Source organism: Salvelinus namaycush, chromosome 10, assembly GCF_016432855.1.
Source record: "Salvelinus namaycush isolate Seneca chromosome 10, SaNama_1.0, whole genome shotgun sequence".
Classification (NCBI taxonomy): domain Eukaryota; kingdom Metazoa; phylum Chordata; class Actinopteri; order Salmoniformes; family Salmonidae; genus Salvelinus; species Salvelinus namaycush.
Genome location: NC_052316.1, coordinates 46,015,683 through 46,034,851, shown reverse-complemented (window position 1 = coordinate 46,034,851; position 19,169 = coordinate 46,015,683). Strand labels below are relative to the sequence as shown.

At 43.1% G+C, this 19,169-nt stretch overlaps 1 protein-coding gene across 2 annotated transcripts in view; it reads left to right on the top strand.

Annotated features, from left to right (window-relative positions):
• Positions 1–2,969: 2,969 nt before the first annotated feature.
• The window catches only part of tprg1 (tumor protein p63 regulated 1), an 80,350-nt gene continuing 64,150 nt past the window's right edge, over positions 2,970–19,169 (top strand). The window contains exons 1-3 of one of the 2 annotated variants that reach the window (XM_039002025.1): positions 2,970–3,075; positions 4,070–4,535; positions 9,593–9,681. In XM_039002025.1, coding sequence (XP_038857953.1) covers positions 4,086–4,535; positions 9,593–9,681 — 539 coding nt within the window. In that variant the 5' untranslated portion in view covers positions 2,970–3,075; positions 4,070–4,085. Of the gene's footprint in view, positions 3,076–4,046; positions 4,536–9,592; positions 9,682–19,169 lie in introns of both variants that reach the window. The other variant, XM_039002026.1, reaches the window with a different exon arrangement.

Genomic DNA, 19,169 nt, shown 5'->3' with positions numbered 1-19,169 from the left:
CACACACACACACACACACACACACACACACACACACACACACACACACACACACATACTTTTTTTTCTCGCACTATTGGTTAGAGCCTGTAAGTAAGCATTTCACTGTGAGGTCTACTACACCTGTTGTATTCAGCATTTCACTGTAAGGTCTACTACACCTGTTGTATTCAGCATTTCACTGTAAGGACTACTACACCTGTTGTATTCAGCATTTCACTGTAAGGTCTACTACACCTGTTGTATTCAGCATTTCACTGTCAGGTCTACTACACCTGTTGTATTCAGCATTTTACTGTAAGGTCTACTACACCTGTTGTATTCAGCATTTCACTGTAAGGTCTACTACACCTGTTGTATTCAGCATTTCACTGTAAGGTCTACTACACCTGTTGTATTCAGCATTTCACTGTGAGGTCTACTACACCTGTTGTATTCAGCATTTCACTGTGAGGTCTACTACACCTGTTGTATTCAGCATTTCACTGTGAGGTCTACTACACCTGTTGTATTCAGCATTTCACTGTGAGGTCTACCTACACCTGTTGTATTCAGCATTTCACTGTAAGGTCTACTACACCTGTTGTATTCAGCATTTCACTGTGAGGTCTACTACACCTGTTGTATTCAGCATTTCACTGTGAGGTCTACTACACCTGTTGTATTCAGCATTTCACTGTAAGGTCTACTACACCTGTTGTATTCAGCATTTCACTGTAAGGTCTACTACACCTGTTGTATTCAGCATTTCACTGTGAGGTCTACTACACCTGTTGTATTCAGCATTTCACTGTAAGGTCTACTACACCTGTTGTATTCAGCATTTCACTGTGAGGTCTACTACACCTGTTGTATTCAGCATTTCACTGTAAGGTCTACCTACACCTGTTGTATTCAGCATTTCACTGTAAGGTCTACTACACCTGTTGTATTCAGCATTTCACTGTGAGGTCTACTACACCTGTTGTATTCAGCATTTCACTGTAAGGTCTACTACACCTGTTGTATTCAGCATTTCACTGTAAGGTCTACTACACCTGTTGTATTCAGCATTTCACTGTAAGGTCTACTACACTTGTTGTATTCAGCATTTCACTGTAAGGTCTACTACACCTGTTGTATTCAGCATTTCACTGTGAGGTCTACTACACCTGTTGTATTCAGCAGTTCACTGTAAGGTCTACCTACACCTGTTGTATTCAGCATTTCACTGTAAGGTCTACTACACCTGTTGTATTCAGCATTTCACTGTAAGGTCTACTACACCTGTTGTATTCAATATTTCACTGTAAGGTCTACTACACCTGTTGTATTCAGCATTTCACTGTGAGGTCTACTACACCTGTTGTATTCAGCATTTCACTGTGAGGTCTACTACACCTGTTGTATTCAGCATTTCACTGTAAGGTCTACTACACCTGTTGTATTCAGCATTTCACTGTGAGGTCTACTACACCTGTTGTATTCAGCATTTCACTGTAAGGTCTACTACACCTGTTGTATTCAGCATTTCACTGTAAGGTCTACTACACCTGTTGTATTCAGCATTTCACTGTGAGGTCTACTACACCTGTTGTATTCAGCATTTCACTGTAAGGTCTACTACACCTGTTGTATTCAGCATTTCACTGTGAGGTCTACTACACCTGTTGTATTCAGCATTTCACTGTAAGGTCTACTACACCTGTTGTATTCAGCATTTCACTGTGAGGTCTACTACACCTGTTGTATTCGGCTCACGTGACAAATAAACTTTGATTTGATTTGATTTGTTAGCGCATTACATCAAAGCAGTGATTAGATTAATGAGCAGTAAATGACATGAATCTGACCATAACCCATCGTTTCCTGGTCTTTCAGCTCCAGGGTATTCAGCTATAGTTAACAACACTGAAGACGTTATCCTGTCTCGGCGAATAGAGCATAGATTAACGCTGAATTCAGACTGTATTCTGTCTGTAAATAGAAAATAGACCTGTCGCGCGTAGGTGTAGCTAAATAATACACCCCGCTGAGCACAAAGCCTTTCACAGAATGTTGCCTGCCGCCTGTCAACGTGGCTTTGATGGTTCCTCAGGATTATAACTAGGTTTGGGTTTAAACGTCAAGCCCTTGACAGAATATATGAATAGCTCCTTCAAAGGAGACGGAATGAGTGGCCTTACAGCATGCCATATACGATTAACCCAAATAGATGAACGATGCGTCGATGGTTGATGATGTAAGGCCTATTCAATCTAAATGTATCACTCCATCCCTGTCATTACATTGTTTTTAAAGATTAATGTCTTGTCTCTCAAAGGGTCAAACCTGGTGAAATTAAATATTGGTATTTTAGACACAAAAAAACACATCAATGTGGGAAACATAAGTCTCAAAAGAGAGTATAGCCAAGGAAACATGCCTGAATAGCCTGTATAAGATCTATTCTTATCTTAAGATCTATTCTTTATAGATTTGTCATACACAAGGCCTAACATTGTTACGATTGGAAAGTAAAGTGTTATTGCAATCACTGTAGGGCATTTTTTATAGACTGTAGGAACATTTGGTGGGTGTCTTTTTGAATATTTAAATACCCTTAAACTGATTATTTTTCGTAGGGTGAATAGCTTGGCTATAAGCTAGGCCTGTAACCACAATGTATGGGTGGGCATGGGCAATATCTGAGCCACATTTGAATATAGAACTTTACATTGAATTGTTATCAGATATGCGGTAGCTGACTGTAGGCTACAACCAACTCAAAAACAGCTCAGTCGTTTTAGCAATTTAGAAAGCAGCGTTATTTTTAACTAAAGCGTTTTGCTTGTTTAAGGCTAAATAGCTCTAGCTCAGGGAGTAGTGTCGCCTTCCTTCACTACTGGCCCAGTGTACAGATTGTCCAGCACCGAAACTACCGTGAACAGCAAGTGTGTTGTGTTTCCGTGTACGTCCCCGTGGCTGCCCATTTAACTAAAACACGGAACAAGGAAACAAACACCTGCAACCTGCAGTTGCGCATCTTTCACTGGCTCTCATACCACTCGTTTTCCTCTGACAACAATACGTCCCAGAGTTCACAAATACCAACTGGTAAGTAGCCTATACTTGTATACTATCCCAGTTTGTTTGAAATAAGACGTTTTTTTCCCCCTCCGATATTGTTTCAATAACGAAACAGCAAAACACAAATATGTCACGTTAGATTTCTGGTGCGTAATGTAGTCGAATGGTTCTGTTCTATGACATACTCTCAGCACTAAAGTCTAATACCTTTGTTTCAAGACCGAAGCATAATGAAACTTAGTAGTCCTAATTATAGCCTATTTAATTGACGGATGCACACTTGGGGGGATTGAATACAGGTAGACATTGCCTAATCACTGACCAAAGCTATCAAACATGAATTGCCAACAGTAAATGGGAACCAATACAAGAGAAAGGCTATTGTTCACTCTATGGCACCCTATTCCCTATCAGTGCAGTGCACTCCTTCTGACCAGAACTCTATGAGCCCTGGTCTAACAGCGCGCTATGAAGGAAATCGGGTGCCATTTGGTACACTTTAATTCTCATGGGTTTCCCCTGGCGGGGTTAGTCTGTAAAATAACACGCGTAAAGATAATATTTAATATGAATAAAGTTAATATACAGTAAAGACTGATTAAACACAATGCTTAGTGTATTGATATGTTTTCTCGATTTTACAAGGTTTTGTTTCTTCAAGAGATTCTGTTGATAGTGATTGACACCAGACTGGGAGGTACAATGGACGTCGATTGATTAGTATCGTATTCCGTTGTACACTGTGTGATTCTGTAGCAGCTGACAACGTCACTGCGTTTTGGTTCGACTTCCTACAAGCCTCTCGGGCCTGGTATTTACCAAACATTTTAATATGTCTGATTGGAATAGAAAGGGCCTCCTAGAGACCAGTTAGATATTGTGTCTTCTTTTGTTTAGGTTGCTGTTGCAAACTTGTAATGAACCTGATAGATTTAAAAAAAAATGTATATTATCAATGACTGCTGTAATTTTTGTTCACCTGAATATTCCTATTACAGAATGTATGTGGGTGTTTGTTCAGATCTCATCATAGGACAATGTCTGAGGGTAAAACAGTCACTTTCAAGGATGTGGAGCTGGAGCCCCCAGAACTAGGACCAGAGACCCAGTCCTCCTCTCATCTGGACCCGACACAGACCTCACCTCAGCCCCAGAGTCAACCTGACCCCCAGAGCATCCAGCCGCCCCAGAGTCAACCTGACCCCCAGAGCAACCAGCCGCCCCAGAGTCAACCTGACCCCCAGAGCAACCAGCTGCCCCAGAGCAACCAGCCGCACCAGAGCCCCCAGTCCAAGAGCCCCCAGTCCCAGAGCCCCCAGGTCCCGGAGAGTGGTCATCCCGAGGTAGAGACAGAGGAGAGAGGGTCTGCTGCCCCTACACCTGATACTGGAGCTGGAGCTAGGGATGGAGCTGGACCCGGGGCCAAGGGGAACCGTTGGACTTCTGCACTAAATCAGTTCAAACTCAAGAGGTTCTTTGTTTTGAGGGTAATAATAGTCTACTTTTTTACCTTATACTACTGTAATGGTTTACTGTACACACAGGCCTACTACTGTAACGGTGTACTGTACACACAGGCCTACTACTGTAACGGTGTACTGTACACACAGGCCTACTACTGTAACGGTGTACTGTACACACAGGCCTACTACTGTAACGGTGTACTGTATACACAGGCCTACTACTGTAACGGTGTACTGTACACACAGGCCTACTACTGTAACGGTTTACTGTACACACAGGCCTACTACTGTAACGGTGTACTGTACACACAGGCCTACTGCTGTAACGGTGTACTGTACACACAGGCCTACTACTGTAACGGTTTACTGTACACACAGGCCTACTACTGTAACGGTGTACTGTACACACAGGCCTACTACTGTAACGGTGTACTGTACAAACAGGCCTACTACTGTAACGGTGTACTGTACACACAGGCCTACTACTGTAACGGTGTACTGTACACACAGGCCTACTACTGTAACGGTGTACTGTACAAACAGGCCTACTACTGTAACGGTGTACTGTACACACAGGCCTACTACTGTAACGGTGTACTGTACACACAGGCCTACTACTGTAACGGTGTAATGTACACACAGGCCTACTACTGTAACGGTGTACTGTACACACAGGCCTACTACTGTAACGGTGTACTGTACACACAGGCCTACTACTGTAACGGTTTACTGTACACACAGGCCTACTACTGTAACGGTGTACTGTACACACAGGCCTACTACTGTAACGGTGTACTGTACACACAGGCCTACTACTGTAACGGTGTACTGTACACACAGGCCTACTACTGTAACGGTGTACTGTACACACAGGCCTACTACTGTAACGGTGTACTGTAAACACAGGCCTACTACTGTAACGGTGTACTGTACACACAGGCCTACTACTGTAACGGTGTACTGTACACACAGGCCTACTACTGTAACGGTGTACTGTACACACAGGCCTACTACTGTAACGGTGTACTGTACACACAGGCCTACTACTGTAACGGTGTACTGTACACACAGGCCTACTACTGTAACGGTGTACTGTACACACAGGCCTACTACTGTAACGGTGTACTGTATACACAGGCCTACTACTGTAACGGTGTACTGTACACACAGGCCTACTACTGTAACGGTGTACTGTACACACAGGCCTACTACTGTAACGGTGTACTGTACACACAGGCCTACTACTGTAACGGTGTACTGTACACACAGGCCTACTACTGTAACGGTGTACTGTACACACAGGCCTACTACTGTAACGGTGTAATGTACACACAGGCCTACTACTGTAACGGTGTACTGTACACACAGGCATACTACTGTAACGGTTTACTGTATACACAGGCCTACTACTGTAACGGTGTACTGTACACACAGGCCTACTACTGTAACGGTTTACTGTACACACAGGCCTACTACTGTAACGGTGTACTGTACACACAGGCCTACTACTGTAACGGTGTACTGTAAACACAGGCCTACTACTGTAACGGTGTACTGTACACACAGGCCTACTACTGTAACGGTGTACTGTACACACAGGCCTACTACTGTAACGGTGTACTGTAAACACAGGCCTACTACTGTAACGGTGTACTATACACACAGGCCTACTACTGTAACGGTGTACTGTACACACAGGCCTACTACTGTAACGGTGTACTGTACACACAGGCCTACTACTGTAACGGTGTACTGTAAACACAGGCCTACTACTGTAACGGTGTACTGTACACACAGGCCTACTACTGTAACGGTGTACTGTACACACAGGCCTACTACTGTAACGGTGTACTGTACACACAGGCCTACTACTGTAACGGTGTACTGTACACACAGGCCTACTACTGTAACGGTGTACTGTAAACACAGGCCTACTGCTGTAACGGTGTACTGTACACACAGGCCTACTACTGTAACGGTGTACTGTAAACACAGGCCTACTACTGTAACGGTGTACTGTACACACAGGCCTACTACTGTAACGGTGTACTGTACACACAGGCCTACTACTGTAACGGTGTACTGTAAACACAGGCCTACTACTGTAACGGTGTACTGTACACACAGGCCTACTACTGTAACGGTGTACTGTACACACAGGCCTACTACTGTAACGGTGTACTGTACACACAGGCCTACTACTGTAACGGTGTACTGTACACACAGGCCTACTACTGTAACGGTTTACTGTACACACAGGCCTACTACTGTAACGGTGTACTGTAAACACAGGCCTACTACTGTAACGGTGTACTGTACACACAGGCCTACTACTGTAACGGTGTACTGTAAACACAGGCCTACTACTGTAACGGTGTACTGTACACACAGGCCTACTACTGTAACGGTGTACTGTACACACAGGCCTACTACTGTAACGGTGTACTGTACACACAGGCCTACTACTGTAACGGTGTACTGTATACACAGGCCTACTACTGTAACGGTGTACTGTACACACAGGCCTACTACTGTAACGGTGTACTGTACACACAGGCCTACTACTGTAACGGTGTACTGTACACACAGGCCTACTACTGTAACGGTTTACTGTACACACAGGCCTACTACTGTAACGGTGTACTGTACACACAGGCCTACTACTGTAACGGTGTACTGTACACACAGGCCTACTACTGTAACGGTTTACTGTACACACAGGCCTACTACTGTAACGGTGTACTGTACACACAGGCCTACTACTGTAACGGTGTACTGTAAACACAGGCCTACTACTGTAACGGTTTACTGTACACACAGGCCTGCTACTGTAACGGTGTACTGTACACACAGGCCTACTACTGTAACGGTGTACTGTACACACAGCTCTACTACTGTAACGGTGTACTGTACAAACAGGCCTACTACTGTAACGGTGTACTGTACACACAGGCCTACTACTGTAACGGTGTACTGTACACACAGGCCTACTACTGTAACGGTGTACTGTACAAACAGGCCTACTACTGTAACGGTGTACTGTACACACAGGCCTACTACTGTAACGGTGTACTGTACACACAGGCCTACTACTGTAACGGTGTACTGTACACACAGGCCTACTACTGTAACGGTGTACTGTACACACAGGCCTACTGCTGTAACGGTGTACTGTACACACAGGCCTACTACTGTAACGGTGTACTGTAAACACAGGCCTACTACTGTAACGGTGTACTGTACACACAGGCCTACTGCTGTAACGGTGTACTGTACACACAGGCCTACTGCTGTAACGGTGTACTGTAAACACAGGCCTACTACTGTAACGGTGTACTGTACACACAGGCCTGCTACTGTAAAGTGAAATCAACTAATCGTTATATTATAAGGAACATTTCAATGGTTCTACTACACAGATGAATTACATTTGAATTATTGTAGTGATCCACAATTCCATGTTTATTTACTCTCAATGGAATTTGATCAGATTAAGACCCCAGATTAACGTATCCCTCAACCGGCTGTGTCTGTCCACTCCTACAGTAAATATAATAATGATTAACCAGCTGCCAGGCCAACGAGACACTCCCAAACTAACCACATTAATCTGAGCTTTTACAGAGTATTCAGACACCTTCTATTTTTCAATTTATTTAAAAAAATTTACGTTACAGCCTTATTCTAAAATTGGTTAAATATATATTTATCCTCATCAATCTATACACAATTCCCCATAATGACAAAGCAAAGTACAGAGAGATCCTTGATGAAAACCTTCAGAGCGTCAGACTGGGGCGAAGGTTCACCTTCCAAGAGGACAATGACCTTAAGCACACAGTCAAGACAATGCAGGAGTGGCTTCGGGACAAGTCTCTGAATGTGCTTGAGTGGCCCAGCTGGAGCCCGGACTTGAACCCGATTGAACATCTCTGAAGAGACCTGCAAATAGCTGTGTAGCAACCTGACAGAGATTGAGAGGATCTGTAGAGAAGAATGGGAGAGTGTCCCCAAATACAGGTGTGCTTGTAACGTCATGGAGCGACAGCGTAGCCTAGTGGTTAGAGCGTTGGACTAGTAACCGAAAGGTTGCAAGATCGAATCCCTGAGCTGACAAGGTACAAATCTGTCGTTCTGCCCCCTGAACAAGGCAGTTAACCCACTGTTCCTAGGCTGCCATTGAAAATAAGAATTTGTTCTTAACTGACTTGACTAGTTAAATAAAGGTAAAATATATATATATATATTTTAAAGACTCAAGGCTGTAATCGCTGCCAAAGGTGCTTCAACAAAGTCTGAATATTTACCGTCTGTCAATGTGATGTTTCAGTTTTTTATTTTTAATAAATTGGCCAAATTTATGTGGGGAAAAAACTATTTTATCCATTTAGAATAACGTAACGTAACAAAATGTGTAAAAAGTCAAGGGGTCTGAATATTTTCCGACGGCACTGTATTTACTGACAAGTCAATGTATTGGATGTGTTCCAAATGGCACCCTATTCCCTATATAGTGCGCTACCTTTGACCAGGAATGGCACCCTATTCCCTATATAGTGCACTACTTAAGACCTGCACAATTTGTGGTTTCACATGTATAACTTAATAACTTAATAACTTTCTCACGTGTGAAAATCCAATTTACACTTTGACATGTAAGAGAACTCCCACATGTGAAAATCACACTTTCGCTTTTGTGCCATTTAATATCAAGAAGAATTTCTGTAGTTGAGGACAAAATTAGTATTGCAAACAAAACAAACTCAAAAGTATTAAAGGAAAACTGTCTTTTTTGGTATTTGTATCATTAGTCCATTGTTGACATAGTCCCAAAATATTTAGCTTGTCAGCAATCAAGTTTTCAAGATATGTAACTTTCTAAATACAGAAATTATCCCCGTATGATGCGTTTTGCAATAGAATCAAGGTCACTGTGATTCAGATGATAATGATCGCTAAATGGTCTAAATAATTCTGACGTTTCAGCTCTCATAACGGCAAAGCGTATATTTAAACGTGGATATTGTCCCATTTTAAAGGTTGAATTGTAATCTAACACATTGCTTCCATGTCCTGTGCAGCCTGGGACCCTGGACCAAGCCCTGGAAGACATCAAGGCTCTGATCAATCAGGAGGACGGAGCTGTCCACGGTGTCTGGCTCATGGCTGAGTGAGTTTCATTAGTACCCATACCATGTCTCCTATCCCTTACAACAACAACAAAAAAACGTGTCAAATGAGCATTTTCACATGTATTACATTTAGAGTTGATATGTTAACATGACTAGCAGTAGGAGTCAGATGAACTCATGGATACCATTTGTATTTCTCTGTGTCCAGTAAGAAGGAAGTTAGCATTGGCTGGTAAAACTACCTCTAACTTACATTACATTACTTTCAGTCATTGTGCTAACGCTAGCAGATACCCATAGACTTCCAGTCATTGTGCTAACGCTAGCAGATACCCACAGACTTCCAGTCATTGTGCTAACGCTAGCAGATACCCATAGACTTCCAGACATTGTGCTAACGCTAGCAGATACCCATAGACTTCCAGTCATTGTGCTAACGCTAGCAGATACCCATAGACTTCCAGTCATTGTGCTAATGCTAGCAGATACCCATAGACTTCCAGTCATTGTGCTAATGCTAGCAGATACCCACAGACTTCCAGTCATTGTGCTAACGCTAGCAGATACCCATAGACTTCCAGTCATTTTATTTTATTTTTATTTCACCTTTATTTAACCAGGTAGGCTAGTTGAGAACAAGTTCTCATTTGCAACTGCGACCTGGCCAAGATAAAGCATAGCAGTGTGAACAGACAACAACACAGAGTTACACATGGAGTAAACAATAAACAAGTCAATAACATAGTAGGAAAAAAAAAAGAAGAAAAAAGAGAATCTATATACAATGTGTGCAAAAGGCATGAGGAGGTAGGCAATAAATAGGCCATAGGAGCGAATAATTACAATTTAGCAGATTAACACTGCGGTGATAAATCATCAGATGATCATGTGCAAGTAGAGATACTGGTGTGCAAAAGAGCAGAAAAGTAAAAAAATTAAAACAGTATGGGGATGAGGTAGGTAAATTGGGTGGGCTATATACCGATGGACTATGTACAGCTGCAGCGATCGGTTAGCTGCTCAGATAGCAGATGTTTAAAGTTGTTGAGGGAGATAAAAGTCTCCAACTTCAGAGATTTTTGCAATTCGTTCCAGTCGCAGGCAGCAGAGAACTGGAAGGAAAGGCGGCCAAATGAGGTTTTGGCTTTAGGGATGATCAGTGAGATACACCTGCTGGAGCGCGTACTACGGGTGGGTGTTGCCATCGTGACCAGTGAACTGAGATAGGGCGGCGCTTTACCTAGCATAGCCTTGTAGATGACCTGGAGCCAGTGGGTCTGACGACGAACATGCAGCGAGGGCCAGCCGTCTAGAGCATACAGGTCGCAGTGGTGGGTGGTATAAGGTGCTTTAGTAACAAAACGGATGGCACTGTGATAAACTGCATCCAGTTTGCTGAGTAGAGTATTGGAAGCTATTTTGTAGATGACATCGCCGAAGTCGAGGATCGGTAGGCTAGTCAGTTTTACTAGGGTAAGTTTGGCGGAGTGAGTGAAGGAGGCTTTGTTGCGAAATAGAAAGCCGCCTCTAGATTTGATTTTGGATTGGAGATGTTTGATATGAGTCTGGAAGGAGAGTTTGCAGTCTAGCCAGACACCTAGGTACTTATAGATGTCCACATATTCTAGGTCGGAACCATCCAGGGTGGTGATGCTAGTCGGGCGTGCGGGTGCAGGCAGCGACCGGTTGTAAAGCATGCATTTGGTTTTACTAGCGTTTAAGAGCAGTTGGAGGCCACGGAAGGAGTGTTGTATGGCATTGAAGCTCGTTTGGAGGTTAGATAGCACAGTGTCCAAGGAAGGGCCAGAAGTATACAGAATGGTGTCGTCTGCGTAGAGGTGGATCAGGGAATCGCCCGCAGCAAGAGCAACATCATTGATATATACAGAGAAAAGAGTCGGCCCGAGAATTGAACCCTGTGGTACCCCCATAGAGACTGCCAGAGGACCGGACAACATGCCCTCCGATTTGACACACTGAACTCTGTCTGCAAAGTAGTTGGTGAACCAGGCAAGGCAGTCATTAGAAAAACCGAGGCTACTGAGTCTGCCGATAAGAATATGGTGATTGACAGAGTCGAAAGCCTTGGCCAGGTCGATGAAGACGGCTGCACAGTACTGTCTTTTATCGATGGCGGTTATGATATCGTTTAGGACCTTGAGCGTGGCTGAGGTGCACCCGTGATGGCTTCCAGTCATTGTGCTAACGCTAGCAGATACCCATAGACTTCCAGTCATTGTGCTAACGCTAGCAGATACCCATAGACTTCCAGTCATTGTGCTAATGTTTGCAGATACCCATAGACTTCCAGTCATTGTGCTAACGCTAGCATATACCCATAGACTTCCAGTCATTGTGCTAACGCTAGCAGATACCCATAGACTTCCAGTCATTGTGCTAACGCTAGCAGATACCCATAGACTTCCAGTCATTGTGCTAACGCTAGCAGATACCCATAGACTTCCAGTCATTGTGCTAACGCTAGCAGATATCCATAGACTTCCAGTCATTGTGCTAATGTTAGCAGATACCCATAGACTTCCAGTCATTGTGCTAACGCTAGCAGATACCCATAGACTTCCAGTCATTGTGCTAACGCTAGCAGATACCCATAGACTTCCAGTCATTGTGCTAACGCTAGCAGATACCCATAGACTTCCAGTCATTGTGCTAATGTTAGCAGATACCCATAGACTTCCAGTCATTGTGCTAACGCTAGCAGATACCCATAGACTTCCAGTCATTGTGCTAACGCTAGCAGATACCTACAGACTTCCAGTCATTGTGCTAATGCTAGCAGATACCCATAGACTTCCAGTCATTGTGCTAACGCTAGCAGATACCCATAAACTTCCAGTCATTGTGCTAATGTTAGCAGATACCCATAGACTTCCAGTCATTGTGCTAACGCTAGCAGATACCCATAGACTTCCAGTCATTGTGCTAATGTTAGCAGATACCCATAGACTTCCAGTCATTGTGCTAACGCTAGCAGATACCTACAGACTTCCAGTCATTGTGCTAACGCTAGCAGATACCTACAGACTTCCAGTCATTGTGCTAACGCTAGCAGATACCTACAGACTTCCAGTCATTGTGCTAACGCTAGCAGATACCTACAGACTTCCAGTCATTGTGCTAACGCTAGCAGATACCTACAGACTTCTAGTCATTGTGCTAACGCTTGCAGATACCCATAGACTTCCAGTCATTGTGCTAACGCTTGCAGATACCCATAGACTTCCAGTCATTGTGCTAACGCTTGCAGATACCCATAGACTTCCAGTCATTGTGCTAACGCTAGCAGATACCCATAGACTTCCAGTCATTGTGCTAATGTTAGCAGATACCCATAGACTTCCAGTCATTGTGCTAACGCTAGCAGATACCCATAGACTTCCAGTCATTGTGCTAACGCTAGCAGATACCTACAGACTTCCAGTCATTGTGCTAATGCTAGCAGATACCCATAGACTTCCAGTCATTGTGCTAACGCTAGCAGATACCCATAAACTTCCAGTCATTGTGCTAACGCTAGCAGATACCTACAGACTTCCAGTCATTGTGCTAACGCTAGCAGATACCTACAGACTTCCAGTCATTGTGCTAACGCTAGCAGATACCTACAGACTTCCAGTCATTGTGCTAACGCTAGCAGATACCTACAGACTTCTAGTCATTGTGCTAACGCTTGCAGATACCCATAGACTTCCAGTCATTGTGCTAACGCTTGCAGATACCCATAGACTTCCAGTCATTGTGCTAACGCTAGCAGATACCCATAGACTTCCAGTCATTGTGCTAATGTTAGCAGATACCCATAGACTTCCAGTCATTGTGCTAACACTAGCAGATACCCATAGACTTCCAGTCATTGTGCTAATGCTAGCAGATACCCATAGACTTCCAGTCATTGTGCTAATGCTAGCAGATACCCATAGACTTCCAGTCATTGTGCTAACGCTAGCAGATACCTACAGACTTCCAGTCATTGTGCTAACGCTAGCAGATACCCATAGACTTCCAGTCATTGTGCTAACGCTAGCAGATACCTACAGACTTCCAGTCATTGTGCTAACGCTAGCAGATACCCATAGACTTCCAGTCATTGTGCTAACGCTAGCAGATACCCATAGACTTCCAGTCATTGTGCTAACGCTAGCAGATACCCATAAACTTCCAATGATTGTGCTAACACTAGCAGATACCCATAGACTTCCATTCATTGTGCTAACGCTAGCAGATACCCATAGACTTCCAGTCATTGTGCTAACGCTAGCAGATACCCATAGACTTCCAGTCATTGTGCTAACGCTAGCAGATACCCATAGACTTCCAGTCATTGTGCTAACGCTAGCAGATACCTACAGACTTCCAGTCATTGTGCTAACGCTAGCAGATACCCATAGACTTCCAGTCATTGTGCTAAAGCTAGTTAATTATTGCACTAGTTAGCAACTTCCTTCAAGCTGCTCGCAGAGACACATCTGACTCTGGGTCAGTAGATAAAGGGCCTCCTCTGACTCTGGGTCAGTAGATAAAGAGCCTCATCTGACTCTGGGTCAGTAGATAAATGGCCTCATCTGACTCTGGGTCAGTAGATAAATGGCCTCATCTGACTCTGGGTCAGTAGATAAAGGGCCTCATCTGACTCTGGGTCAGTAGATAAAGGGCTTCATTGCCAAAAATCCCAAAGTGTCTGTTTTAAGGAGGAAAATAGCATTATCCACAGTGTCTGGCTGAGTGAGTTTATCACGTAGAAATACATGCTAGATTATTTATCACTATGTCTCTTCGATGTCCTTGTTGCCATGGGCATTCTAGGCAGAGTGAGCTGGTTGTAAACTGGTTTTCTGGTTGAGATGACTTCATACGATCAGGTTACAACCAACTGGTCAGAGCCAGTTAGGGGTGTTCCTGATTCCCATCGTAGGTGCAACTGAAACAAACCACTGATCACAGTATGGACATGAGGCCGATCGCTTTTCTCTGGAATTGATATACTTGGAGCAGAATGTCTCCAAACCTGGTCACTCTCAGCATTGGGGAAGTGCCAGTAAACTCACAATACGATATCACCATGCTTAGGTGCCGATATGATATGCACTGTATTGTGATTCTCATGATTCTCACGATTCTATATGTATTGTGATTCTCACGATTCTATACGTATTGTGATTCTCACGATTCTCACGATTCTATATGTATTGTGATTCTCACGATTCTATACGTATTGTGATTCTCATGATTCGCACGATTCTATATGTATTGTGATTCTCACGATTCTCACGATTCTATATGTATTGTGATTCTCATGATTCTATATGTATTGTGATTCTCATGATTCTATACGTATTGTGATTCTCACAATTCTCACGATTCTATATGTATTGTGATTCTCATGATTCTCACGATTCTATATGTATTGTGATTCTCATGATTCTATATGTATTGTGATTCTCATGATTCTATACGTATTGTGATTCTCATGATTCTCACGATTATATATGTATTGTGATTCTCATGATTCGCACGATTCTATATGTATTGTGATTCTCACGATTCTCACGATTCTATATGTATTGTGATTCTCATGATTCTATACATATTGTGATTCTCATGATTCTCACGATTCTATATGTATTGTGATTCTCACGATTCTCACGATTCTATATGTATTGTGATTCTCATGATTCTATATGTATTGTGATTCTCATGATTCTATACGTATTGTGATTCTCATGATTCTCACGATTCTCTATGTATTGTGATTCTCATGATTCTCACGATTCTATACGTATTGTGATTCTCATGATTCTATACGTATTGTGATTCTCACGATTCTCACGATTCTATACGTATTGTGATTCTCACGATTCTCACGGTTCTATACGTAATGTGATTCTCACGATTCTCACGATTCTATACGTATTGTGATTCTCATGATTCTATACGTATTGTGATTCTCATGATTCTATACGTATTGTGATTCTCACGAATTCTCACGATTCTATACGTATTGTGATTCTCACGATTCTATACGTATTGTGATTGTCACGATTCTATACGTATTGTGATTCTCACGATTCTATACGTATTGTGATTCTCATGATTCTATACGTATTGTGATTCTCATGATTCTATACGTAATGTGATTCTCACGATTCTCACGATTCTATACGTATTGTGATTGTCACGATTCTATACGTATTGTGATTCTCACGATTCTATACGTATTGTGATTCTCATGATTCTATACGTATTGTGATTCTCATGATTCTATACGTATTGTGATTCTCATGATTCTCACGATTCTATACGTATTGTGATTCGAATACTGTGATTGTGTTGATGTTCGACATATTGCTCACTATACAGTATATCTGCTACAGAGAAACAAGAAAGAGAATGAGAAATGAGCTTTGATTAGTCATGGAACAAACAAAATGCTGAAAACAGGTTGGATTACTATTTAAAGATGCTGAAAACAGGTTGGATTACTATTTAACAATGCTGAAAAGAGGTTGGATTACTATTTAAAAAGCAGATGGAGAACAAGCTATCTAGCAAATATAAATGTTCATTTTACGTTTGATACTTGGAGTCAAAGTATCCATATAATGTGGGCTGGATGTTTAGTGGGCTGCGTGGCTCTATTGATGAATAACAGATTCCATATGGGATGTTCAGTGGGCTGCGTGGCTGTATTGATGAAATACAGATTCCATATGGGATGTTCAGTGGGCTGCGTGGCTCTATTGATGAATAACAGATTCCATATGGGATGTTCAGTGGGCTGCGTGGCTGTATTGATGAATAACAGATTCCATATGGGATGTTTAGTGGGCTGCGTGGCTCTATTGATGAATAACAGATTCCATATGGGATGTTTAGTGGGCTGTATTGATGAAGTACAGATTCCATATGGGATGTTTAGTGGGCTGCGTGGCTGTATTGATGAAAAACTGATTCCATATGGGATGTTCAGTGGGCTGCGTGGCTGTATTGATGAATAACAGATTCCATATGGGATGTTTAGTGGGCTGCGTGGCTGTATTGATGAATAACAGATTCCATATGGGATGTTTAGTGGGCTGCGTGGCTGTATTGATGAATAACAGATTCCATATGGGATGTTCAGTGGGCTGCGTGGCCGTATTGATGAATAACAGATTCCATATGGGATGTTCAGTGGGCTGCGTGGCTGTATTGATGAATAACAGATTCCATATGGGATGTTCAGTGGGCTGCGTGGCTGTATTGATGAATAACAGATTCCATATGGGATGTTTAGTGGGCTGCGTGGCTGTATTGATGAATAACAGATTCCATATGGGATGTTCAGTGGGCTGCGTGGCTGTATTGATGAAATACAGATTCCATATGGGATGTTCAGTGGGCTGTGTGGCTGTATTGATGAATAACAGATTCCATATGGGATGTTCAGTGGGCTGCGTGGCTGTATTGATGAATAACAGATTCCATATGGGATGTTCAGTGGGCTGCGTGGCTGTATTGATGAAAAACAGATTCCATATGGGATGTTCAGTGGGCTGCGTGGCTGTATTGATGAATAACAGATTCCATATGGGATGTTCAGTGGGCTGCGTGGCTGTATTGATGAAAAACAGATTCCATATGGGATGTTTAGTGGGCTGCGTGGCTGTATTGATGAATAACAGATTCCATATGGGATGTTCAGTGGGCTGTGTGGCTGTATTGATGAATAACAGATTCCATATGGGATGTTTAGTGGGCTGCGTGGCTGTATTGATGAATAACAGATTCCATATGGGATGTTCAGTGGGCTGCGTGGCTGTATTGATGAAAAACAGATTCCATATGGGATGTTCAGTGGGCTGCGTGGCTGTATTGATGAATAACAGATTCCATATGGGATGTTCAGTGGGCTGCGTGGCTGTATTGATGAATAACAGATTCCATATGGGATGTTTAGTGGGCTGCGTGGCTGTATTGATGAATAACAGATTCCATATGGGATGTTCAGTGGGCTGTGTGGCTGTATTGATGAATAACAGATTCCATATGGGATGTTCAGTGGGCTGTATTGATGAATAACAGATTCCATATGGTATGTTCAGTGGGCTGCGTGGCTGTATTGATGAATAACAGATTCCATATGGGATGTTCAGTGGGCTGTATTGATGAATAACAGATTCCATATGGTATGTTCAGTGGGCTGCGTGGCTGTATTGATGAATAACAGATTCCATATGGGATGTTCAGTGGGCTGTATTGATGAATAACAGATTCCATATGGGATGTTTAGTGGGCTGCGTGGCTGTATTGATGAATAACAGATTCCATATGGAATCGAATGGTGGGCTTTTGTACAGATGCCCGCCATCACGGGACGGCGGGCAGGCCTCTTCACTCTAGTAATGAATGTGTCTCCCTCTGCCATATGGAAGCATTGTGTGATACACCGTACTGAGCAATAATGAATACACCGGAAGCAACTGGCGGAAAAAGCCCTGAGCACAGAACTCTGAGATATGCAGCAGGTAACTTAGATGGTAAAGTACGACACGCACGTCTGTTCACTAAACTATGTGGAGATATGGAATCACAGCATGACGACGTTTCATTTCACTTGGTGTTTATCGGGGGGGGGGGGCTGAGAAAGATCTTTCACATTGAGAGAGGAACTGTTGTCGTTCACAATGGATGTGTAAACCAACAGACTTGGTTGACTTTCCGTGTAATGAAAATAAAATAACAGGAAACAGCATCAGTAAGTGTCCCACACCATGGATGACTGTTCATCTCCAACACTTGGAAGAACACCATGGAACCTATTTCCCAAACCGTTTAACTGTGATCCTGGCTCAGTTGACATGCCGCTAAGGGGAAATGGAACAGCTGATTGAGCTGTCATGTGACCGAATGCTGCAGACAACGTTTTCACGGGGTCACTACGGAGGACTTTTGGTTCCTGACTCAAAGGGAATGATACTCTGCCGTCTGCCTCTGAGCATCAATGTGGCGTTCAAAACCGCTGGCAACTTGGAACGAGGAAATCTACGACTTCACTGCGTTCATGACAACTGGGAACTATGTGGGGGGGGGGGCGTGAAAACGAGCTCCAACTCGGAATTCAAACTCAGGAACTCAGGCCTCTTTTGAGAGTTCCGGCCTGTAGATCACTGACGTCTTGATTTGACCTTTGTATTTTTCAGAGTTCCCAGTTCGCCAGCTCATATCTGTGTGAAGCTGGAGTCAGTGCTCTCGTCTCCGTTAAAACCAAATATCCATCCAGGTTGGATGTGACAGCAGAGATGAGGTGCGCACTGTCGACCACGACCCCCTGACTTTGAGAAGCTCTGAGGGGACACGCGTCAAGCCACACCCATCTCGTTAGTGGTGGCTAGATAAGATACATTATGTCAGACTAATGTGTATTTGACTCTCATAGCCCCACATTAAAATGATGTGATGGGTGATTAGAGAATACAATCAGAAATACTGATCGAATGTTTTTCAATTGACTGTTTTTCAATTGGCT